This window comes from Melospiza melodia, chromosome 6, assembly GCF_035770615.1.
Source record: "Melospiza melodia melodia isolate bMelMel2 chromosome 6, bMelMel2.pri, whole genome shotgun sequence".
Classification (NCBI taxonomy): Eukaryota; Metazoa; Chordata; class Aves; order Passeriformes; family Passerellidae; genus Melospiza; species Melospiza melodia.
Genome location: NC_086199.1, coordinates 10573923 through 10598395, shown reverse-complemented (window position 1 = coordinate 10598395; position 24473 = coordinate 10573923). Strand labels below are relative to the sequence as shown.

The window sequence follows — 24473 nt, the reverse complement described above, 5'->3', positions numbered from 1 at the left end:
AAACCTTCAAGGCCCTTTTTTTCGTGCTCTTTTGCTTTGAGTTCCCTCTAAAGTTCCCAAATGCTCTGAGAATGGAGAGATCCAGGGCTAGCAACCCCTGGAAATAAGTGCCCACAGGGCAACGGGAGGATGTGAATATATAATATTTAACCAGGGGACACATTACTCCCTGTCCCTCACCCAGCTCTGGCAATCATTACCACCCATGGACCAAACCACCCGTGACCTGCACAAACTCAGACCTGCAGAAAGGGGTGAAATGCAGCCATCCAACACAGCAGCTCTGGAGCTGCTTTGAACCCCCCTACCCGGATAATGTGGGGCTTCAGCCTATCAGGACAGAACTTCATCCTGAAATCCTCCTTGTCTTCATTGCCCCAGGCCATCTCAAGGCAGCAGCTCACCCCAGTGCAGAACCTCTGGCTCGAGGCCCTGTCTCACCTTGTAGGGTAATAATTAATCTGGATTTTTTTTCCCCCACGTCTTCTTTTAAATGCTCAGTGTAGTGAAAGTGAAACAGTGCTGAGTCCTTTCCAGAGATCAAACAAGTGAAGGTGCTGGAGCTCTTGGGCAGGAGCAGACAGACCTTTTTTTCCACTTTTAACAGCCTTTTTCAGAGGGTAAAGGAGGATGGAGAGCAGCACCATTCCCAGAGGGAGCCCCCTCTGTGTGAGGGATGGTGCCCCAGTCAGCTGAGCTGGCCCGGAGCTCTGTCCTGCAGCGCTGCTCGCTGGATTTCCCGCAGCACGGAGCTGCTCCCACGTTCTGTGGATCACACCTGTGCTATCCCAGCTGGCTGCTGAGGGGATCACTTCTGTCAGTCCTGGGGTATGTATTCCTTTCCTTTCTCGTGGGCTCACACCTTTTATTCCTTTTCCCCTGGCTCTCTCCACTGTGTCATTCACCCCTTTGGGCATTGCTGCTGCTCTGCTCTGTCTGCAGAACCCCCCAGCAGAGTCTGAGCTGGGATCTCAGCCTCCTTTCACTGCAATCCCTGGGCATGGGGTGCCCTCCTCTTCCTCCCACCCTCTGTATGGGCTGTGATGGTGAGCTCCTGAGCAAGGCAGTGAATGGTTAAACTCCCTCCTGTGAGAGTGTGTGAGGCAGGGTCTGGGCCCCACTGGGCGAGTAGCTCAGCAAACCCATGGAAGATGTCATCCCTGCACTTCACAGCCTGTGAAACACCCATGCACAAGGGAGCAAAACTCTGACTGAGGAAGGAGGAGATCTATTTCTAGAGTCCCAATATGTCTATTGACTAAAATTGTTTTTCAATCTCTGGCTTTTGTGAGCTGGACAGACCCAAGACAGGCATATTTCTGTGTCACCTCAAGCAATAGGTGTTTCTAATAATTTGAACTGTTCACTCAGCTGCCTTAAGCCTGCTCTGGAGAAATGTGACATATTCCATTCTCAGGGCACTGCAATGTACAATGTACAATGTCTCTGTGAATGGGCTGTATCAGCTGGTCTGGGAGCCCTTTGCAAGCAAGGGAAGGCAAAACTTCTCTCCCCCCCTCTTCCCAAACACCTGGGCAGCCCTCGGGGTGGGCAGAGGGGAGGCTGTCTGCAGCAGGGCAGGAACTGAGCAAGTGCAGAGGCTGTGACTGCAGCCCAGCAACACTGACAGGAAATCTGGAATCTCCTGCAGCATCCCCTGTGGCCTGTGCAGAGTTTGTCTGACCCTGGAGATCCCCATCCTTGGCATTCTGAGATGCAGTGCTCTGAGGCAAGATGAGTGACGTGAACCCTTCCTGCCTTGTACTGCCTCCTGTGCTATAACCATGACGATTCAGAGTGCACACACAGCTGTGGCTTTGGTGGAAGGGGCTAGAGCAGAGCTCAGCCACCTGCTGGGAACCACTCACCCCTGGGCCACCTCCAGCAGCAGGGTTTGAGCAGGGCAGAAGTAGCAGCAAAACCCAAAGATGCCATATTCACATCAGAAAGTGGAAACAACCCAGTGAGATTCAGGAAGATTATTGTTCCTACATGGCTGGAAATCCACCTAGAAGAATGGAAAGTAAAACCATATCTGGTTACTCACTGAAATGGTATGTTTACACAAATTTCAACATCTCTGATATCTCATGATTCCTTGGTGCTGGAGAAATAGTTGTCACTTGCCTGTTTTATGGAGTTAAGTGAAGCTTTCCAGAGCACAAGGTGAGGCCAGCATCTGCTGTCTGTGGGTAGAGAAATTGTTTCAGCAGCTACAGGCTACAACATCTTGCTCTGTCCTTGTATTTAGGCACAGGAAAGGAATGGCCCAGATTTTCAGTCCAGGACTGACTTTGGAGACACACTAATACCCTGTTAAGGACATCTCTAATTCTGCTGTTTTATGCATTTCAGTGATTGCCATCAACCTGCTTGGTAAAGCTCCTGTTGAAGGACCAGATAAATAGAAATATGGAGTTAGACACAAGGAGTGTGACCTCAGAACCAGCCTCTCCACTCAAGAGTCCAGGGGAGGAAAAGACGGAGGTCATTTCTGAACTGAGCAGCTCAGACTGGCAGAGCAGGGACAGTGGGTTCTTTGAAAGAGGCATTAAAACCCTGTTGAGCATCCGGAAATCAAGACGGAGTCTGAAGAAAGAGAAAGGGAAGGAAGATGGTGGCACTTGGAATGCAAAAAGACTTCTGCAAACACTCAGGAGCTATGAGGAGAACAAACCCACAATCTGTAATAGCATGGAGAAGGTTGGTGAAATATGTGAGCCCATTGAAGCCAAACCTCTTTCAGGTAAGACATAAAACCAGCAGTGCCATTTTCCTGGCAGGATAAATGTAACATTAATTTACAGTGTGCAAGGCTTGGGCCCAACAGAGGTGCTAAAGAACTGGGCACCCCTTGCATGTTGGTGTGTCACCCAGCCTAGCCTGGGCAAGGCTCTGTCACTGAACATGCTGCTCTGTGGCCTCCCCTGCTTTAGTTCAGCCATATCAGCAGCCAGCCTCTCAACCTGTCAGTGTGGTATTGCCCATCACACAGATCAGTCCCCAGGCTGCTGAGCACAGCTTGGGAACTGCTGGTCTGACAATGCCTACAAGTGCAGTGTGCTATTGCCTGCATTGCTGTCCTGGACAATTTCTGCTCTTCAGCTCTCAGACTGATGGTCCTCCAACTGTGCTCTGTAGGGTGCTGCAAGGCCTGGAGGGGAAGAAAGATGGTTTGGCTCTGATTTGGCTTGGAAGCTCCACTTTGGTTCCTCATCTTAGAGATTGCCTTGCAAAGAGACTTCCACAGATATTTTGCTTTCTTGCATTGACTTTCCACCTGTCCTCACAACAGCAGTGTTGCAAGTATTTGATTTTGGTCTTCCTCAGGCTGGTTACTCTCATGTGTTTTGTCAGAATTTTATAGATAGGTCTCAGACAAATTATAACAATTCCCTTTAGCACAGCTCTCACCTTTCCCCAGGTGTGAGCAGACTGCAATGACTTTGATAATGGTTTGAGCACTGCTGTCCCTCCACCTTCTCAAGGCAGAGGTGCTACAATGCATTCACATGGAGATCGACTGAGGTGAAACATGATTCGGCCTTTCCTCAGCCTAAATTTCCAGAAAGAAATTCTTGGTGCACTGCATAGAGTGCCACAGGAATCAGATGGGCTGACACTGCCTCACTGCTGTAATGTGCTCTGCTGTGCTGGGAAGTGATTTACTGCTGTACATTGATACATTGTGAGCTTGGTAAGCTGGATCAGAGCCCATCTCACAAACCTGGCTAGTCTGATCTCCAAGGGTCAGAGATGAGGAGTGGCAGAAAATGTTATCACAAGCTTCCTGATCTCCTGAAATAAACAAGCTGAGAAATTGCACAAATAAAGCCCTTTCTCTGCCCAATAGCTTGTGTTTGGCCTGGACTAGAGCAGCTCTGTCAGAAACACAGCCCATCCTGAGATAATATGGCAAGTGATGGAGATTCCACCACGTGCACCATTAAGCTGCATAATAGTTAATTGCCTTTCAATTGTCTTCCTTCAACCACCAGCTGGCTGATCTTGTATTGCTGAATTAAAGATCCATTTAGCACCCAACATCACCTCCCTAAATAATTATCCTAGATGGTGATTAAATGGTGTTTTCTCACTTTGATAAACAGAACAGAATGTATTTCTCTAGTGTCTCACTGCAAGCATTTGTGTAAACACAGGTTTTATATTAATTTATCTAGAAGAGACTAAGTTAATTGGTAGAATTTCCCTCCTTTGTGAGTGCAGAAGCAACTGTAGCACCATGTAGGCACTCAAAGATCTATGTGTTCTGTGATGCATCAGTAGTTTGGTTATTTGGCATATTTCTGTCTTCATAAAAATACTTTTATGCTACAAAGATTACTTAGTACATATGGCATAAAACCTGTGTGCAGACAAGCCTAGGGGCAGAAATGATGTGCTATGAGCCAGTCCTTCTTTGAGCGCTCTCCAATTTTTCTGTATCATTTTGTCTGTGTATGTCCCAGAAGCAGTGGCCACACGTGCCTAAGGGACACCCTTTCCCTTCTCTTTAGTATTTATCTTATGCCCAGTGTCAGAGTGGGATCTCCTGTTCAAAGCATCTGTCAGGGAGGTGGAGAGGGTGAGAGCTTCCTGGGGTCTCTCAAAAGCTAACAGTGCTCTTGGATCTCCTCAACACGTGGCAAATACTTCTTATCTTACTGGCAAATAGGCAGTGGTTCTTGCATGAGCAGGACTTCACAAAACAAAGGTGGGAAACTCAGTAGACCTCAGCCACTTTGGGAGGAGCAGTATTGGGTGACTTCTCCCTAGCCAACACCAGCCCATTGTGGCAGTGGATGCCAAAACAAAGGAGGTGGAGAAGCCCAAGTGAGACCTGAGTACCAGGAGCCCCACAGAGCCACAGGTTTATATGCCCCTGCAATGCCCACAACTCCCCAAACCACCGAGGGACAGCAGTGCTCAGCATTTGGGAAAAAAACATCACTGGTGTGAGGCAGTGCTTGGCACCTGACTGTGGGCTAACAGACAGGAGGCTCTCTCAGGCCCTGGTGTCTCTGAGGACATGCTTGTGGGTAGGCTGGGACACACATAACCATGGAGAGAGAGACCTGACCCAAGAGTTCAGGACACCCAAAAGGGTCTGTCCTGCTGTGCTCCCTCCCAGTGTCCCTGCCAGGGATGCAGGAAAACAAGGACACCCATGCTAAAGGAAATCCTGCTGGTAAGGCATATCCTGAACCATTCCTGCTGCCAGTTCCACCTCATCTCCACACAAGCAGAAGGACAGGGCCAGAGGGGCAGAGTTCTATGCATCCTGAGCCTCCAGTGTCCCTCTGTGCAGCCTCACCAGCCATTGCTTGAGGCCTTCCTGCAGAGCTATCAGCAGGTTTTTTGATGTTTCCTGTTTCTGTAACCAGCTGTTTAGGGATGTGGCTCAATTTGCAGAGATTGCTCTCCCACTTTTTTCCTCTCCTGTGTCCAAGAGGAGCTGGGGAGATCAGGGAGGCCTGGGGGCAGTCTCAGAGGCACTGCTGGGACCTGACTACTCTGAACAGCCCCCTGGAAGTCTCCCTGTCAGGCATCTTGTTACCAACCTGTCAGTAACCTAATGCCTGCTTTGTCCCAACCCCTTCCCCCTGTTTCTGCAGTAATGGAAATCAATGAACTCATTCAGAAAAGACAACTTTTGCAAGCATTTGCAAGTATCAAGCTAATGGAAGATGAGACCATCTCTGACCGAGATTCTGAGAAATACAGAGATAACCCCCAGGAGCTTGCACGGAAATCCAAGGATGTGGATTTGCTTTATAACTCCATCACAAATGCAATCAAGTCCATAGTGGAGGAAACACTGGAGGATCCCACTTTACAGCATACCATGCTGACCTCCATGGTGACTTTAATTGCCCTTGAAGAAGCAGCTCATTCCAGCACAGACAGTGCTGCTCGTCCTGGCTCAGATTTGCTGGGCAGGCCCAGAAAGTGGAGGGAGCAATGGAGGGAAGCTGTCAATGAGAGTGCAAGAAAAAGAGTCCTGAAGGCACCCATGGCATCAAGGGAACAAGAAACTTGGCTTGATTTCCACTTACATTTCCTCCAGGAACACCTGAGGGAAGATTTACTGAAAATCAAGTCATCAGTGAAAAAATGCTATCCAGAGGAGTACCAGGTGTGTGACACATATGTGGGAGCTTTTCACAATGCCATTGCCTCACATTTGCAAGAACTCTCCCAGGGACCATTGGACTTCCATGAGCTCTACACCTTGCTTAACTGGGTGGCCAACACCTACCACAGGTGAGCTGCTGTGTTTGCCACAATGCCTCTGCCTCCTCTGGGGAGCCATGGGGCTGTGGGGTACTACAAAAGCACTAGGCTATTCTCAGTTTTCCAAGCAAGCAAGCGAGATGCAGTGACTACAGTGGAGCCAGATAGCAAATCTGTTAATAGGTGGGGACAAAGGTCTGTGGATAAAGCACTTGCTGCTTTTTACAGATCTACATCACCCCATTTTCCCCTCCCCGTCCCACTTGCTGTTCCCATGTGCCAGGAAGCCCCTCCCTGCATTTGATAAACCTGCTCTGATAAACGTGCTCCTTTCTGCATGTATTTTGCAAGATCCAACAGCTGTTCAGTGACTTTTCCAGGCACAGGCAGGGGCCTGTGGGGGATATCTTCTTCCTGTTTAATTAAAATTGTGATACATTTGGAAACGGGCCACATTAACCCCCATGCATGGGGTCAGAGTCCTCTAAAAGGAGTCAAGACATCATTGAGGTAATTGAAAACATGAAAACAAAGGCTCTGTCTCAGATGTATCTGTTGGTTGAATGGGAGGGGTTTAAGACATAAGACATCCTTGCAGTTCAGGGGTCTGGAAAATAAGCATGGGAAAACAGCCCTGTCAAAGCAAAGTTGTGTCTGACCTGGTAGCTGGGCTCCAGGTATGGCCTGAACCAGATGTTCAAGGAAGGGAGAAACACAAAGCCATTGGCACCCCTCAAATAAAACAAAGAAGGAGTGAAGGCAGGAGTGTCAGCACTGAGCCAAACAGTGGGTCAAAATGGTCAGGAAGGAGGCATGACAGAGCAGGGCAAGCAGCAGCACACTGTTGCCCAGAACACCCCTAGCCTGGGGTAGCTTTTGGGTAAGAAACATTTCCATTGCAGGTGGTCTTGGTTTTGAACAGCCCTCAAGAGGTTTCTTCTGTGAGCTTAACCCAGTTGCTCTTAAAACCCACCTAGAATGTGGTGACCATAATGATGTGTGTAACCCCCTCAGCATCACAAATCCCTGCAGATCTCATCTGAAGGGAAATTCCTGCATGACCTCACCCTGGCATTGCAGGAGAGAAAGAGAAAAATTAGCTTCAGCTGCCAGGTTCTGTACCAAAGAAAAGTGCCCCTGCCATAATTGCTGTGATAGGGTTTGTTGAGAGTTTGCAGTTGTTTTGGGCACTGCTTGCAATCACCTGGCTCTTCTGGGTGCAATCACCTGGCTATTTCCATTTGATTTTCCCATTCAAAAAAACACTTCATTGTCTCTTGGAATAAATAATCAAAAAGGAAGAGATTGACTGACCTAAACTCATTTTCATGTTACAATTCAAACAAATGGGGAAAAAAAAAGAGGTTGAATAGGCCCCTTGAGTACACATTTGTCCTTTCAGTTGTGGTGGAGAGTCCATATTTAAATCTGTGTTCTCCTTTAAAAGGAACAGCAGGCTCTGGCAGCAGCTGGGTTGTGCAATGCTCCACGTGTGGAGATGTTCCTTTCTGGGAAATCTGAACCATGACCATGGAACCATTGACTCCAGGACACTACCAGCAGGCTGGACTTATTTTATGCTGAGCAGTCACTGCAGCAGCCTGACCTTGTACACTACAGTCCTCACTTGTATCTGAACCCAGCTGTGGGCACAGTGCTGGTGTGGCAATGGGAACCCTTTTTGGTGGCTGAGCAAATGTGCAGGCTGTGTGAAGGACATTGCAGGCGTGTTCCTCCATTAACAAGATGACAGCTCAAAATTTAGGCTCCAACTTCATCAAGGCATGAATATTTTCTTCTTTCTCGTTTCCACCTTCACTGCCCTGCAAGATGCAGTGCCTACACAGTCTGTGGCAGGTTGCAGGAGCAGCACATTCAATTGTACAGGCTAATAACATTTTTCCCGCCCCAGAGAGAGGAGCACAGGCACTCCCTCCCTTCCCCTGCTCCTGTGCTAATCAGCTGGCCTGATTACATGTCAGTCCAGAGGAAAGTGAGCAGCAAAGTCTGGTGTCAGCTTTGGAGCCCTTTTTGGAGTCAGAATCTGTAGCTGCACGTCCACCCACCACTTCCATCCGCAGGGGAGCGTGGCTCGTGTCCCAGGCATGGCAGTGCCCTCCAGGTCCTGCTCTGCCACCTCCCCTGGGTCAGGACAGTGCACAGGGACAAACACAGGCTGCCATGAGCTGTGATGTGACACTGCAGGGGAGGCAGGAGATGGGCTAACTCCAGAGCAATGCACTACTACAGGAATTACCCTGAAAGGCATTTTGCAAGCTTCTAGTCAAATGAGTCAGCTTCACGTTGTTTATTTTAAAAAGTAAATTCTCATAGCACTTTTCATGTCCAAACAACTCAGAAGTCTCATGATTTCTGAAGTGGGCTGGAACCTTAGATCATTTTGGGTTTGAATAATTAGGATTTTGAATAGAAAGGAAAGATTTTCTTGTTAAACCTTGAAAACAAGCGGCACAATTTAAGCTTTAAGTATATTTCTCATGGCTTAGTAATTATGTAGCTCATGCTGCATGAATATTCTATCAGTTTATTCACACTCTGAGGCATTACAATTTTTCATTTGATTCTTTCCAGTGAATTCTTTCTGGGTCATCCTGAGCTCAAACCAGAGGTTAAGACAGAAAACCTGTCCTTGCTGTTAGCACCAGCTGATTGGGATAAACTGAAAAACGACTACATTGCTTCTGCAAAGGTGAGAGTTTTGACCCCATGTGCCCCCCCAGGGAAGGTGCAGGAGCCCCAGCCTCCCAGACAGAGGTCTTGCATGACTACATTGTGATTTCCAGCCCCACCAGGTGCTGAGTCCTACTGGCCCCACACAGAGTGCCCTGTACTCTAGAGCAAAAAACTCCTGAGTGCCACCTTGGGGAGCCAAGCAGAGCCAACAGGACTGGACCAGACCCACTCTGTATGGCAGACACTTTCTGAAAGGTCATTGCTGGGCTTCAGCAGATTGTACTTTGCATTGCCAAGTCAGGGGCTAAGGCATTCTAGCAGCTTGTCCCTGTGTAGGATCTCCTCCAGCCCAGCTGAGGTGTGCTATTGGCAGACTTTGGGCATTCCCACCAGAGAACACATGTTTGTATCCTTTGATGAAGCCCCTTCCCCCTTGTCTTTCTGCAGTCCTTGCCTGGCACCCTGTGTGAGACTTTCCTGGGTCTTTGCTGGGCTCAGACATTTTGTTGCAAATCATTTCTGAATCAAGGCACAGCTCAAGGTGAGCTCAAGGTACCCAGCTGAATGAAATCAGTATTGCTCCACCATGCTGGTGAAAGATCACTTTTGTTTCACCAGCAACAAGATTGATTTATCAGCCAGGACTGAGCAGTGCTGCTGCTTACCTGAGTGGCTGTACCCTGGAAAGGACTGGTTTGACCTTTAATCCTGACCTGGTGCATTCCATTGCTGGAGGACTTTGCAATCAAACAAACAGCTGATCCACTGTTTCCCTGCCAGGAAAATGACTCTCCTTTGATTTAGGAGTACCTTGCACACACAGAGCACAGTTCCTGGTTTCTCCTGAGGTCTGGAGCAAGGCCTGTGACTCTGCTCACCTTATCATGCCGTGCGTGCTGATGGAGCAAAATGAAGCGAGGTGCTGCACTTGTGTTTGCTCCATTATCCTGAGCTGCATGTTTCCTTCCTATGTTTAACATTTAGGAGAAAATCAAAAGTTGTTTTGGAAACATTCTGAGATTGGAGGTCACAGAGAAGTGGGAGAAGGAAGTTCATGTAGAAGAGGAGGAAAACCTCTACCACGCCTCAGTCTCTTTTGATATTCAAACGGTATTTAATTAGCTGGGGGGGAAGGGGGGGAGGTGTCTCTGTGGCTCCAGGGAAACTGGATCGTTTCCTTCTGGGGTGGAGGTACCGCCTCCTGCGATAATTTATGTAAGTCACACGCTGGCAGAATACATTAGAGCAGAAAATGCCATTTATTACAACTTTTAGCTCTCCCGCTTGCCTTCTAGCTGCAAATTAAACCTGCTGTCAATTGTGTCAGCAACATAATAGGCAACTGATTTTAAAGTCCCTAAACCTCTTTGATTAGGAAGAAGAAAGAGAATTGGAAAAAAGGTGGAAAGAAAAGGTTTCTTTGAAAAAACCTTTGGCTTAAAGAGCAACTTTGTCCCAGGGCTGTGGAAGCTGGGGAAAGGCTGTAGGCAGTGACAGCCACTCCAATTTAAACAGTACAAAAAACAAAAGCCCCTACTAGCTTAGGGACTACAGGGTAATAAAGGCAGGAGGGGTTTGGATTAATTCTCATCACTCAATTGGTTGAGTCACTTCAATTAAATAATACTCACAGAAAAAGAGAGGGACAGAGAAAGAAAGAAAATCAAAGAGTTTTGCCCACTGATGTGACTCTTTTTCCATAGAGAAGTGTGACACATTATGTGATCACAGGGAAGGCAGGTCTGAAATCATTTAGCAGATGGATAGAAGGCCATGGGAAGTACCAGAGTAGGACTGCAACACATCTCAGTCCAGAAGTGCAGCTGAGGTTGTGGGAATGGGGATCTGAGAGGAGTTCCAGTGCAAACAAGAGTTCAGGGTGATGCCTGACCCACTGTGCTGCCCTGGTATCACTCCTGAGAAGGGGGCTTGTGTGGGCCCTCAGGGATGGGGCTTATAGACACCCTTATCATGGAGCCACACACGGGACAGCTCAGCTCCCCTTGGGCTTAGGATTGGGAGAATTCCAGCAATTTCCCCCAAAGGAGGAGGAGGACACCAGGACACCCCAACATTGCCTCTAACTCACACTCATACAGCAGAAGGGCATGAGGCCATTAGGGGTGAATGATGACATCACAAATCATTTGGTACTTCTTGGCCCATTCTGCATTACAAATTTTAAAACTGCCAGAGGTTAATGAAAACCTCCTGGCAACAAGTTGGCTGTTTGCCCCTTTGCTAGGTGAGCCATTCTTACCAGCCAAAGCTGCCTGAGATCCTTGTGAAGGATGTTTCACCAGTGCTTGTCCCACTCACTGGAGTTTCTTCATTCCCTTTTCTAGATCATTGGGGAGCACGTGAAGTCATCTGGAGCTATCAGTGGAGGCCTGGAAACAAAAATGCTTGAGTTGTGCATGGCAGAGCTGCTTGAATTCATACCAAGGTCATCACTGCTCTGGGCAGTACTTTCTTTCTAAATGAGTCCCACACTGGTAAAAAAACAGGGAGGAGGTCCAGGCACTGGACCAGACACTGGCACTGAGCAGGTACAAGGCTGCTCCTGGGAAAATTATAGATCTCAGTGAACCCAGCTGCAAAACAGCTTGGAGGGAGTCATAAACAGACCCAGATGGGACTCTGTGAGTCCAAAAATCTAATGTCAAAGGTCTGGGAAATACCTGCTACCTAGAAAGGGATGGGATCACTGCAGTCCCATCACCCAGGACTTCTGTGACATTGGATACTGATCGCTTGCAGCTTCAGTCATGAGCAAGCAGTGTTTATGGACCCCTCAGACCAAAAGCCTGTTTGCCCAAAAGGGTATCCTGGGATGAGTCCTGCTGAGTGGTTTTCTCTGGCTATGGACATAAAAAAGGGCTGATGAGACCCTCTGACACAGCTGGGCTGCCTCCCAAGCCCCTTAAAATCTACACAGTGTCCAAAGGAAATTGCTGAAATAATGTTTTCTCTTTTTTTTTTTCTTTGTTCTTCTTTTCCCTTTTCTTTGTTCTCTTTTTTTTTTCCTTAGTTTTTTTTCCTTTATTTTTTAATATTTTTTTAAACCAAAAACTGCATCAAATGCAAGCTGGAGCAGCCAAGGCTCTCAGATTAAGGGAACACTGAAACTTAAACTTTTACTTAAACAAACCTGAGATGCAAGAGGCTGGGGCCAGCTCATGCCCTGACAAAGAATGGGAACATCAGGCAAAGGCTGCCTGAGCACACAGCCTCCTGCCTTCAGTGTGGATCTGGCTGTGAAACATCTGTTAACCCCATGAAATTGGGGCTACAAAAAAAACAGCTACCTAAAAACCACAGTGAGGTTTGGGGGAGAGGGAAGGTAGGTGTGCTGCCCTATTCCTATACATTTTCTGTTATAAAATCAGCCCTATGTTCTCAAAAGGCACATAATATATTGCCCTAAAAGCCAGCAGAATGAAAGCTCAGACTTATAAGCCTGTGTAGCACACCTGCAATTAAACCCTCAGCATGAGGAAAAGTCAGAGATTTGGCCTCCCAACATCCCTGGCATCTCTCCAGACGTGCTGCGTACCTGCTCAAGCGAGCACATCCTAAACCCGCAATTATCTGCCATCTATTCCCTCCACTGCACACACTTGTTATGACAGCTGGGAAAAGCTTGTCTGCATACAGAGGGGACAGGTTGGGCCAGCCACAGGTGTCTCCTGACGCCACCATGTACACAGAAGATGAGGCATTCTCAGTGCCCCACCGTTAGTGATCCCTGGCTGTATTTTCCTACAGGTTTGAGCAGGAGTTCATGGCGTGGAGCTCTGCCCAGGACAGCCCCAGCTTTGTGCCCCACCTTGTTGCCTACATCAACAGCTTCCATGAGCTGGTGTAAGTCTGCTCCCCCTGAGCCACTGGGGTTTCTGTGGTCTGGGGGGTGGCAGGATCTGTAAAGGAAAGACCAAGCTGTCCCTGAGGTGCCCTGGTGGCTGCTCAGCCTCCAGCCCTTCTAATCTCACAGGAGGATTCCCCCCAAGGGATGCAAATAAAAGCCACAAGAGTGAAGAGACAGAAATATGGATGGATGCAATGCTTGCATGAGAGTTTTGAACTAATTTTCAGGGCATCTTTTTTATTCTCAGGGGAGTTTTTTTTCCTTTTTTTTTTGTTTTTTTTTTTTTTTTTTGTGTTTTTTTTTTTTTGTTTTTTTTTTTTTTTGTTTTGGAGGTTAGCAGAATAAACTCAGAAACATGGCCTCAAGGCTGCCTTTGGCACTGGGCTGGAGGAGATTCCATGAAAGCACTCAACCCAAAAATAAATGCCTGTCAGTCCTGGCATGTGGAACTTCCAGGGCTTTGCATGAATTAGTTACTTTAACCCACATGTTGGAAAGTGCCTCTGAAGAACAGGTATCCTCAGGCTGGCTGTCAAAGATCCAGCACTCCCCCATAAGTAGGATGGTGCAGTGAGTGCATGTCCCAGGGTCCATCAGCTCCGTGCTGAGGTCCAGGGGCTCATCAGCATCAGGGGACATCTTTGCCATGCAGATGTGCTGCTTTCGTCTGTCAGCTCGGCCAGACAGCACAGGATTAGTGCGTGGGCTCTGGGCACCCGAAAGATTGGGGTGCGAATTCCAGCCCCTGCTGCTGCACCGCTCCTAAACATGCTTGGCAGCTCTCTAAACATGCCAAGAACTGCCCGGGGGACCGAGGGGATTTCGGGCTGTGTCTCGCAGGAGCCGAGACGGCTCCATCCGCAGCGAGCACTACCGCCAGCACGTCTCTAGATGGCACGGTGTCTCCAGCAATGCTCACCTCGCCGAGGAAATGGCTTTCCCTGCCTCCTGCTGCCCCTGCGGGACATCGCTGCCCCTTCCCTGCGGGGCAATGGGGATGGGCTGAAGGGACACGCCAGCCCCAGGCAGGGAGCTAGAATTGTTTGGGTGATGGGTTTATTCCTGAGTCAATTAAACATTCATCAGCCCGGAGTGATGAATTGTGGGGCCGAGGTAGGTGTCCTAACAGCACGATATTTTGGGATGCTGGACCCAGACTTCAGGTGTTCAACTGGAGTTACAGTCCTGAGCTCCAGCCTGGGATGACAGGGATGGTGTTGGTGCCTTGCAGTCCTGCCAGGGCAGCCTCAGACATAAATGTGGGCAGTGACAGGAACCTGCTGTTCTCTGTGGTTACAGCAGTGGATGCGGCACATCCAGGGATGCTCAGGCATCACAGGTGATGCGGGTTTTTTTTTTGTGGTGGTGCTCCCTCAGTGCCCCTCCTCACCAACACTGAGCATGTTACAGTGGGACAGGGATGGAAAGTGAGAGGAGAGCCAGGAGGTCACAATGCCTCTAAAGCACACACACACACAAGGAATTTCATTAACCTCTCAGAATTTTCTTTCTCGTAAGGTGAAACATTGCAGAAGTATGCACTGTCCTTAGGAAATTCCACAGGTTTCCATCCCTGTAGTTACCATCCCAGCTGCTGCTGATGGACATTGTGTGGAGTGAATCAGGCTCTGGGGGACACAGGGTCAGCAGATTTCCCTTCTCTGGCTTGATTATTTACTTTCCCCCCACAGCCCTCAGTTCTCTCCCAGGTACCTGGAAATCATTTTGCAGAGATGTTGCTCAAGTGAAAAAGCAACTGGCCTATGCAACTGCTCTGCATGGCTGCACTGGCGCTGCACCTGATGAGGAAATCTGAGGGGGTTTTTCACCACAGTTACTCATCTATGATTAATTTTCAGTGTACAGGATTGTGCAAAAAGAGCCATTACTTTGACTCAGTAAGTGTTTCCAAGAGGAAGTAGTAGAAACTCAAGTTTATTTTAAAATAATATCCATCATGCCAATCCAGATAACACGCTTAGGGCCATGTAATAGTTTACATTTTAACCTTAACTCACTGGTGATCTCTGTCTCTCTGTAGGTCAGGGTTGGAAACAGTGTTTAAAGTCAATACTGAGGAACTGCAGAAGATTTTGGCAGCTCTGACAAGGAACTTCACAAATATTTTTTTAACAAAATTAAGAACAAAAACACAGGTAAGAGGATCTTGGCCACATTATTTCCTTATTATATGGGTTATGTGCAGCAGCTGAGGGTCGTTGCCCTTCCCTTGTCTCACCAGCTAAACCTCATTTTGCAGCACATGACATTATGGTCCCTCCAAAATGTATTTCACACCTGTGGAAATCCCTCTTAAAAAGCAACACTTCCAGCATTCTGGGAATTTTTTTCTAGAAGAAATGATACATTTTTCAAGCTGTTAATAGCAATCAAAAGAAAAGGATATTTAGCAGCTTTCAGTCTCAGGCAAAGCAGTGGGGAAAATTTTATCTGAAGTGAAGCACAGGAGACTGAACACCACCAATGGGACACTTTTCCTTCTATCAAATAATTTGGATTTTTCAGGACTTTGACTTACTGATTCATAGATCTACCATCTCAGTCTGTCAGAAACCTCTTCAGATAGGACAGAATTCATTCTGGTAGGGGTGATTTTTCCACACTGTTCCCATGGTGACAAAAGACTGATTGTTCCAGAATGAGAATGCTAAAGGTCTTGTATCAACTGATAAAACTGATAAAATTTGACTTGTGTTAAGAGGTGTAAAAGGCAATGTGCTGCAATGAAGTTTGTGCTTCTCAGGTGCTGTAGATGAACCTTTCTGCTCTCAGCCACTTGGGGTCTGCTAGCTCCAGTTGGTGTTATAGAAGAGATGGGGGAAATCAAGCCTTTGGTCCCACCCCCTTTCACTTATTCTAATTCACTTTCTAAATCCCCAAACATAACTTCCAGAAACTAGGACAGTCATGGAATTTCTCCAACCTAAGCCAAGCCCTCCTGGCCAAGGGGACTTTCCAGTGACTGCAGATCTTGTTTTGGAGCCTAAGCAGCAGATGAGGAAAGGGCCCAAGCCAAGGCATTGAGCAAGAGAGCTGAAATGTCGTGAGAACTGAGAGAGGCCGAATCAAAGCATTTCTAAACAGCTCTCAGGCAGGCTGGGAGCACAGCAAGGGGGAGATAATTGGGAAGGAGACTGCCAGGAGTCTAAAGACAGAGATTGTGAGAGCTAGGAAGAGAAAAGGGGACATGCCAGAGAAAGGATATTTTGCATTTGACCTTTAGGGAAGGGTCTTCCGGGTGCCAGAAGTCTTTGGCAGATATTGCTGTTTGTATATGAGGGTACATTAGCTCTAGGGACCCAACAAAAGAAAATAACCTGTTAAGGACACTTGGTCAGAGTACCCTGTACCCAGGACAGATGGGAAACAGTGCCTTCAGTCCCATGTCATCCCTAACCATGAGGCATAAAACTGGAAATACTCCCAGCTGCCATTTCCCCCACCACCACATGTGAGCAAGGAGCAGAAGGAAAATCCCAGCAAGACTTCATGCAGGTCTGCAGGAGTACAGAGAGCCTCCTGGAAGGACTGTGAACACAAAGAGCTTGATTTCCTTAAGGAAAATGCTGTAGAGGTCATGGATTACTGAGCTGATTTCCAAGAGATTCACTACCAAGTGAATTTTTGTTTCCATGTAACACTGGCACACATGGTTGCCCACCACAGCCTGTTCTAGTCATGCCTGAGTTGCTTGTGATTAACATTCTCATCTCTTTCTCCCCCTATATATTAGAAAAATACATTTATTTACCTAAAGAAATAGAGTTGGTGGACCAGAAGGTGGCACAGAGCAAGGAAATGAGGTGTCCTAAATAAGTCTTTAATGCCAAAACATCTCCTGCACAAGGTGTGATGCTTCTCCTCTCTGCACTGGGATGCCTACCAGGAAGGGGAGGCATGGGTGTGAATTGCCTGGGGTGGAGAGAGAAACCCAGCCTGCTCCTCGTGTGCCTCCATGCAGAGGGGGTGCCCTGTGCTTTCAGTTCAAGCCTAGATCAGGTGGATAGCTGGCTGCCTTCAGCTAGGGCATCATCAGCTACTCTGAACACACCTGTGCCATCAGTGAGTTGGTCTTTTTTCAGCCACTCCTTAAGAAAATCCTGAGCAAGAGCTGGATTTTGGCGACGGAAAGGCCGGACTCTCTGGCGTCGGCAGTCTCGCAGTTCTCCGAGCACCTGCAGCACATGAGGGAGCCACAGGGACAGGTAGGCAGACAGTCCCTCACCTGGGCACAGGAATGCTGAGGGGCCACACCATCATCTTCAGGCTGTGGTGAGACCTGCAGACTCCTCTGCAAGAGTGGTTGCTCTTTATAACTCTGGGGGCTGCAGATATGAGTGAGTGTGTGCTGATGCTGTGCTGCCTTCCTGTACCTCCCTGGTACTGCCAAAGACCTGAGGGCTTTCCCTGCCCTCTCTCACTGCCTTGGTCTTGAATGGACAAAAAAACCCCATGAGGTTTGCTTCTTTTTAACCAGGACCTTCTACATGAAGTTCATAAATATGTGGTGAAGGAATATGTCACACAGATCATCAAACCCAGATGGAAAATGAACAGGGACACACGTCAGCAAGTGAGCAGAAAGATGAGCCAGGAAGCTGCAATCATTCACAATGCACTCATTGATCAGGTATGGAGGTTGTCTCCTGGCATCCCCTGGCTGCCCCACTCCCAGAGGTGCAATTTTCCCACTTGGCTTCACAGAGACCAGACAGCAGGCTCTTGAGGAGGACAAGCCACAAGAAACATAGAAGTGCTGAAAAGAGTGAGCAAGATGGTTACTGCAGGTTCATGGTGTGGGATTCCAGCCTGGCAGCCTCTCAGCTTGTGCAGCCAGCAGCTCTCTGATGGCAGCACCTGCTGTTTTAATGTGTTCCCAGGGAGCTCTGCATACGGTGGTTCATGTGTTGTAGGATCACACTTATTCTGTGGCAGCTTCCTGGGCCTGTTCCCTCAGACCATGGGATGCACTTTGTCACCAAAGTGTCCCTGCCCTGGATACAGCTCATGGAGTTGAGTCCCATGAGAAGTTCCATCTGGGCACACAGTCCCTGTACAGCAGGGTGTGGGGAGAAAATGTTGGCAGTCTGAGTTTTGTGATGGGACAACTGTTAGAACCCAGCCATGAAGGTGGGGTAACTGAGGTTCCTGTTAATAAATCCCTTGGGCCAGATTTGAGTGGCATAACACTAAATGACTGGTGTGAGATATATAGATGGAGATAGATAGATAGATAGATAGATAGATAGATAGATAGATAGATAGATAGATAGATAGATAGATAGATAGATAGATAGTTAGTTGTGTGTGTATGGCTGGTTTATTTTAAAACAATTTGATTACAATGGAAAGGAGGTATGTAGCCATTTTGGTTATTACCTATAGTAATATAACATTATAAAAGTATAAAAATATCACTTAGGAAAATATATAAGGAAAAGAAAGAAAGGATAAGAGCAGATAGTGGAGAGGAAGGTATCACCACCTGTAGATCTAGCAACAAGACTTGATTGTTGCAGTTTAGGGGTCTGTTGGTCAAAATCAATGATTGCATTTGGTTGAGTCATTAACCTTTAACATTTCCATCTCTCAGCAAAATCCCAGCAACAGTCTGTGATTTTCAGGGAAATCAAAGTTGAATTATTTGGATTTTGTGGAAAGTCAGGCATCCAGGGCACTAAATCCCATCTCGGAGATGAGGCACATGAAACTATAAGGCAGTAGGAGGTGAAGTCTCTGGCATCCACTACCATGCTGGCCCACAGCCACAGTGCCCTGCTCAGGGTCTGCCTTGCTTGGGTGCTCATGGGCATTGGGAAGTGCAGGGTCAGGACTGGGAGAGCCCCAGGGGTGCCCTGCCATTGCCACCCAGCACCCTGCTGCCTGCCTGAGGCAGCCTGTCCTGCCTGCACCAGTCCTGGTCACTCCAGTGCATCCCACTGCCGTGCAGGGAAAAAGGGATTTAGCAGGTGCTGCTGTTCCTGACATCCCCATGTGATTCTTTGTCCACAGGGCTCCAAAGCTGACTGGCTCCTCCCTGTCATATATCACATTGCCAATATCATTGGGGAGAAGAAAAAAGACAAGATCAAGGCATATGTCAAGGAGCTGTGCAAAGACTATCCAGATATCAGGTATGTGAAGAGGCAGATGCCAGAATTGTTGGGCTCCATCCCAAACAGCACCAACTTGTCCTGTGCCTGGGCTGAGCTCTTCAGCTTCTCTTTGCTGGTGGCCACACATTGGAGATCAGGATGCCAGCAACAGAGGGAATCCCAATTATTTTATGGCTGCATACTTTTTAATTTTTTCCCCTGTGTGCTGTATCATATAATGCACACAAATTGCCTTCAAAGCCTTTTCATTTTAGAATGGAATGGAATGGAATGGAATGGAATGGAATGGAATGGAATAGAATAGAATAGAATAGAATAGAATAGAATAGAATAGAATAGAATAGAATAGAATAGAATAGAATAGAATAGAATAGAATAGAATTATTTCAGTCTATTAGGAAGGGACTTGCAGTGATAATCCAGTCCAACTTTCCTGATCACTTCAGGCCTGACCAAAAGTTAATGTATTAAATTATTAAAGACCTGTTAATGTAAATTACCCAAATGCCTCTTGAGCACTGACAGGCCTGGGACATCAACTACCTCTCTCTCTAGGAAGCCTGCTCCAGCACCTCGTTTAGAAAATGCTTCAAAATGTCAAGTCTAGAGATCCCCTGACACAGTTTTGAACCATCCCCATTCATTCTATCACTGAATTCCATTTTATTGCTCTAAATGAACCTTATTTCACAGTGAAGCTCCAGTTTGCTTTCTCCTGCATCACCAGTATCAGCTCTGTTTGCCAATTTGCAGGGTCCAGATTTGGAGCAAATAGTTTGTCTCCTGTTGCCAGGCCCAGACCTCAAAGTGTGGCAGCCATTGACACAATTCAGCTGCAATTTCTGAAACAGCCTCAACACAGCCATTAAATTTTGGAATAAATTACAAATTCTTTCTTTTGTACTTTCCATTTTCTGTTCCAAGGCTGCATCTGGAAAATGTAAAACTCCTGGAAAAGTAAAGAAAGTGACTAGCTCTGTGCATGGCTAAGCAGCTGCAAATCAGAAGTTACCTTCTCTTCTACAGCTCTTCTTTCAACCACTGAGAATGAATATCAGTAGTAGAGACTGCAATAAATTCCATTTCATCAGAGTAATTTCAGAAAGAAAGAAAAAAAACTGAACAAAAAACACCAAAAGTTTCAGCACTGGATGACATTTATGCAATCAAAATAATCCATAAGATTTAAATAATTGCTAGAAGACTGTAGTGGACCCTCAAATATTGAGAAAAAAGATCACATTAAATATATTCACCTCTCCCCAAAACTGAGGCTCAAAATTTTTCATAACTAGATTTAACTTGGGTGGTTCAGGTATTCTTCAGGCTTATCTGTGTGGGGGAATTCAAGACATGGACATGTAAAGAACAATTGTTCCTGAGCAATTTCCTAGGTGATCATACCAATCTTACAAAAATGATAGGTACAAACAAAAAAACAAACAAAACCAACCAAATACATAAACCCCAATAAGGGTTTAATAACAGTGGCCAGACTAGAGCTGAAAGAGGCAGTGCCTGTTCTGGGAAGGATGGGGGAGGTAAATGACAGCTAATCATCAACAATGGTTATTTGAAAACAAATTTCCAGTCAGAAAAGTAATTTACAAGGCTGTGATTTGTGCTGCTTTTTCATCATTAGGCTCAGACCCAACCCAGGTTTTAAGGTTTGTCCTCTTGGTTTATTTAATTTCTGCTTTTCCATGATTGAGTAACATCATTTTAACAATGAAGTTTGGAAAATGAGGCGGAACCTGCTGGACCTGCATTGCTTCCTGTTCAGGTCCCTGTTAATTTTTCCCCTGAGCTCTCAGAGACATTGCTGAATTTGTATACACTGAGATTACTGGAACAGGGTATGTTTCCAAGCTGGCTTTCCAGCTCTAATCTAATTAGTGTCTATCAGCTTCCTAAATATTAGCACTTCCATTACTCATCTCAAAATAATCATTACACAAAAGGTCCACAGCCACTCTGGAAAACACACAAAGGGCATCACGGGTGTGGAGAGAGAGGAGGAAATTCCCTGCAGCACCAGCAGCAGGAGGCTGTCCCACCAGTGTGGTGTGGCAGGAGCTGCTGCTCGCTGGTTTGGTACCTCCAGAGGCTGCAGACTCCCCTCCTGGTGGCCCCTCCAGTGCGGTGAGGGGTCGGTCCCTGGCACTTTGCTATAGCCTTGCTCTGTCTCCAGCACAGCTGCTGGTTGCTCACAACAACCACCTTGCTCTGGGCTGGTTTTGCTGGCCGGATCTGAGCCAGGTCTTGTTTGGTTTCTGCAGGAAGGAGCACATCCTGGCCATCCTGGCGCTCCGGGTGCTGGGGCGCACCAGGAGAGCGGCGATTTTGCGGCAAGTGTGCCAAGCACGGGAGAGCTCCAACAGAGGGAAGGGCGGCGCACTCTTCGCTGAAATTGATGTTCCAGTAATTTGCAGCTGCTTCTAACACAGGACAAAGTCAGCATCCTGCCTCCTCCTACACTGCCTCTACACAGGATCCAAAATCGGCAAACCCACCTTGCTCCTCTGCAAACCCAGATTTTTTACTGCTATGGAGAAAGGAGCAGTTTCCTGAACTCACTACCCCGAGTTCAGAACCCAAAGACAACAAATGCACCAAGACATCAACCTCCTGTAAGAGCTCCTGGGCAGCAGCTCCAGCCCAGGCACAGTGTCCACCTCATATTCCATATGGATTCTATTGCTAGGAGGCTGCTTCACTGTTTGGTACAAGACTAAATATATTTTCAAAGAACAGGAGAAAATCAAAAGCAGTTCACTCAGAGCTATATTAAGGCCTCAGCCCTATATTAAGGCTTGGACTGTGCTCTGCATAATTATACAGCAGCAGAGCAAGAGCCTCCCTCATAATTAGTGCCCATGAGCAACCAGGGGGCAGAGCTTGGGCAGGGATGTGGTAGGAGCCAAGTTTTATTTCCTCCCCCACAAACCACCTGACTGAGCTGGCATGACACAAGGTCATGACGCTGTGACCTGAGGCCAGAAACCACAACCTGCTTGGGGAGGAAAATACTGGGTAACCAAACCCCATGGCCAGGACCCGCAGCACATGGAATGCTCTCCCCTCCAGGGTGGCTCCCATGGCCCCTCTGGCCTTTCAGCAGATTCTCCTCAGTCAAGGACTGCCTTGCAAAACTCCTGTTGGACTGAAGATCTGTTCATGCCATCACATCTCCGCGTGTACGGACATGTCTGGATTGGATATGCCACGTGGAGAGAGGCTCCAAGTTCTCCTTGACTTGGAGAAAGTTCCACCATGCCTCCAGTCCATTTTCTTGAGTGTTTAAACGCATTTTAAGAAATCTGTTACAGTCTGACTGCAGTATGAAACCAAATGTGAGGTGGACAGACAGTGCTACAGATGAGATCCTCATGTGGTGTAAACCAGCATCATCCCATTGATGGGCATGGATGGCTACAGGGTTAAATCCACAAAGGATCCAAGCATTACATCCAGCATCTGCAGGAAAGACTGAAAGAAGCATTCAGCAGCCTAAAGCTGTATAAATCTGATTTTATTTAATTCAATTTATCCTTTAGGTTGCCCTCCACAGGATTTAATCTAAGACTTTACAGAGATGTGTTTATGACCTACTAAACTGATAAATGTGTCCATGGCATAGCCTTGAACACTAATTTTTCTGGCAGCAGAGCTTACAGCATCAGCAGTGAGTCTCTTTTGTTTTCTTTGCTTTGGGTTCCATGAGTATAAATTTCAGCCTGGGTGAGCAGCAGGCACTGGTGACAGGCCAAGGGTGACAGGCCAAGGGAAAATTTCTGATGGATAAAGAAGCATAGAGTGCATCTTTAATTCACAATCATCATATGCAAATTTTTCTAAGGAAGGCTTGTTACCTCCACAGTCAAGATAAGGTGTTTTTCTAAACATGGCTTTGAAATATCAGGTATAAATTGAGAGCCTGAAGCAGGAAATCCTGGGTGGAATTTCTACCCTGCATCACTCTTCAGTACATCTCATGACAATTCCCACAAACACTCAGCTTGGTGACTCCCTGTATTTGCTATGGAGAAGGAGAAGTAAAATATCCTCTGAGTCTCCCATTAGGTGTGCAGAGCCCATGAACACTTTGGAGCTCCCCTCCCCTGTCCTGGGGACATGGTGCAAGCAGGGAATCCTGTGATTACACCCCGCCATGGGTCTGTGAGCTACATTCCCCCTCCCAGCAGCAGGGAGGGGCATCAGTGCTGAGAGACTTACACTTATTGTTAGAAGGATTGACTGAGTGGGAATGATACAAAGAGGATTTCAAATTTTGCAAGCCAGGCCTGAGACTTCTAAAGCTGCACTCCTGGAGTGCTGGATTTGAGGCACTAAAGCCTCAGTGAGAGATTTTGTGCATCAGAAATTTCTGTTTACCATATATGCATCTCTCATCCAAGCACCTCACACGAGGCAGCTGTGGCATTTTCCCAAGGGGATTATTTAAATGTATACTGAGGTTTTCAATCTCATTATTTTACTGGCCGACCTCCACAAAGCACCTGCCCTTCCTCAGGCCCCAGCTGCCCGTCCCTGGGATTAGATAAGGTGCTCGGTTTCCATTTCCTCATAAAAGCAAGTTGCTCCCCTGAAGTCATGGAGGAAAGCTGGGCACAATGGTCTGCCTTTTGTCACAGCCTCTCCTGGGATACTCAGATCCTGCAGCCTGGCATCCTGTGAGTGCCAGGCACACAGCCAGCTTCCTCTGGGAGCTGCTGCTCTCTGGCTGCTTGCTCTTGAGCAAACCAGGTTAAGGTTAACCCCATTATGGCAAGGCCATGGTTCAGCCCTGCCCCAACAGCTGTGCCAGTGGAGAGGGGGCTCCAGGATAGGTGAGGAGCAGGGCTACCTCTGGGCAGGGGGATGCTTGGTCTGGGCTGCAGAGCAGACCCTGGAGCCAGCTGAGCAAGGAAAAAGGAAGGGACGTGCTTTCCAAAATGAGCTGCTGCTGTCCAGCTGTCTTCTGTGGAAGAACCAGTGTTCATTACAGCCATATTTCACATTCCAAACAACAACAAAAAAAAAGAGAATAAAGGCCTCCCAGGGCTTTTAAATGTGGAATATGTGTCTCTTGTAGGAAAGTGCCAAGAAGCTCAATTATTACCATGTTAATTCCTTCTGCTTGTTGTTTCTCTGTGAAGAAAAACATCATCATCCCTATTCCTATCCCAGCACAGAGTTACATTCCCTCCATGACACTCTTCTCACTTTTACCCCAAATGGCCCAAGGTACTATGTGCAGATGCATCTCTGGTGAATAATGCTGTCTCAAAAGCATCAAACTAAATGAAAAAGCCAAACTCTTTCGGGACTTAGCTTCTCAGGAGTGAATCTTGCATTTTGGGGGGGTTGGCAGATCTGGCACAGCTGACAGTGCTGTGTGGGTGGTGAAAGATGTTTTTTTTTTTTTGTTTCAGAGGTCTCTGATGTTTCACAATACTGTTTTTTCTGGTTTGGGGTAAAAAGCAAAGGTCAGTGACAGCAGTCAGGGTGCATGAGCTGGCATCTGCCATCTGAGACCA

General features: G+C 47.2%; 1 protein-coding gene across 1 annotated transcript; it reads left to right on the top strand.

The window, feature by feature from the left end:
* The first annotated feature begins 338 nt into the window (after positions 1-338).
* On the top strand, positions 339-24262 carry EXOC3L4 (exocyst complex component 3 like 4). The gene is made up of 12 exons (XM_063159897.1): positions 339-828; positions 2356-2746; positions 5616-6264; positions 8827-8944; positions 9913-10038; positions 11274-11374; positions 12697-12792; positions 14838-14952; positions 16900-17022; positions 17295-17447; positions 18830-18951; positions 21213-24262. Exons 2-12 carry the CDS (start codon positions 2413-2415, stop codon positions 21373-21375), a joined length of 2100 nt encoding a protein of 699 aa, XP_063015967.1. The 5' UTR covers positions 339-828; positions 2356-2412; the 3' UTR covers positions 21376-24262.
* The last annotated feature ends 211 nt before the right edge of the window (positions 24263-24473 follow it).

Excerpts from the sequence above, each read along its gene's own strand:
- EXOC3L4 (XM_063159897.1), top strand. The coding sequence starts at position 2,413 with ATGGAGTTAGACACAAGGAGTGTGACCTCAGAACCAGCCTCTCCACTC. Across the intron at positions 8,945-9,912 it reads ACTACATTGCTTCTGCAAAG|GAGAAAATCAAAAGTTGTTT; the intron begins GTGAGAGTTTTG and ends TTTAACATTTAG. Across the intron at positions 17,448-18,829 it reads ACAATGCACTCATTGATCAG|GGCTCCAAAGCTGACTGGCT; the intron begins GTATGGAGGTTG and ends CTTTGTCCACAG.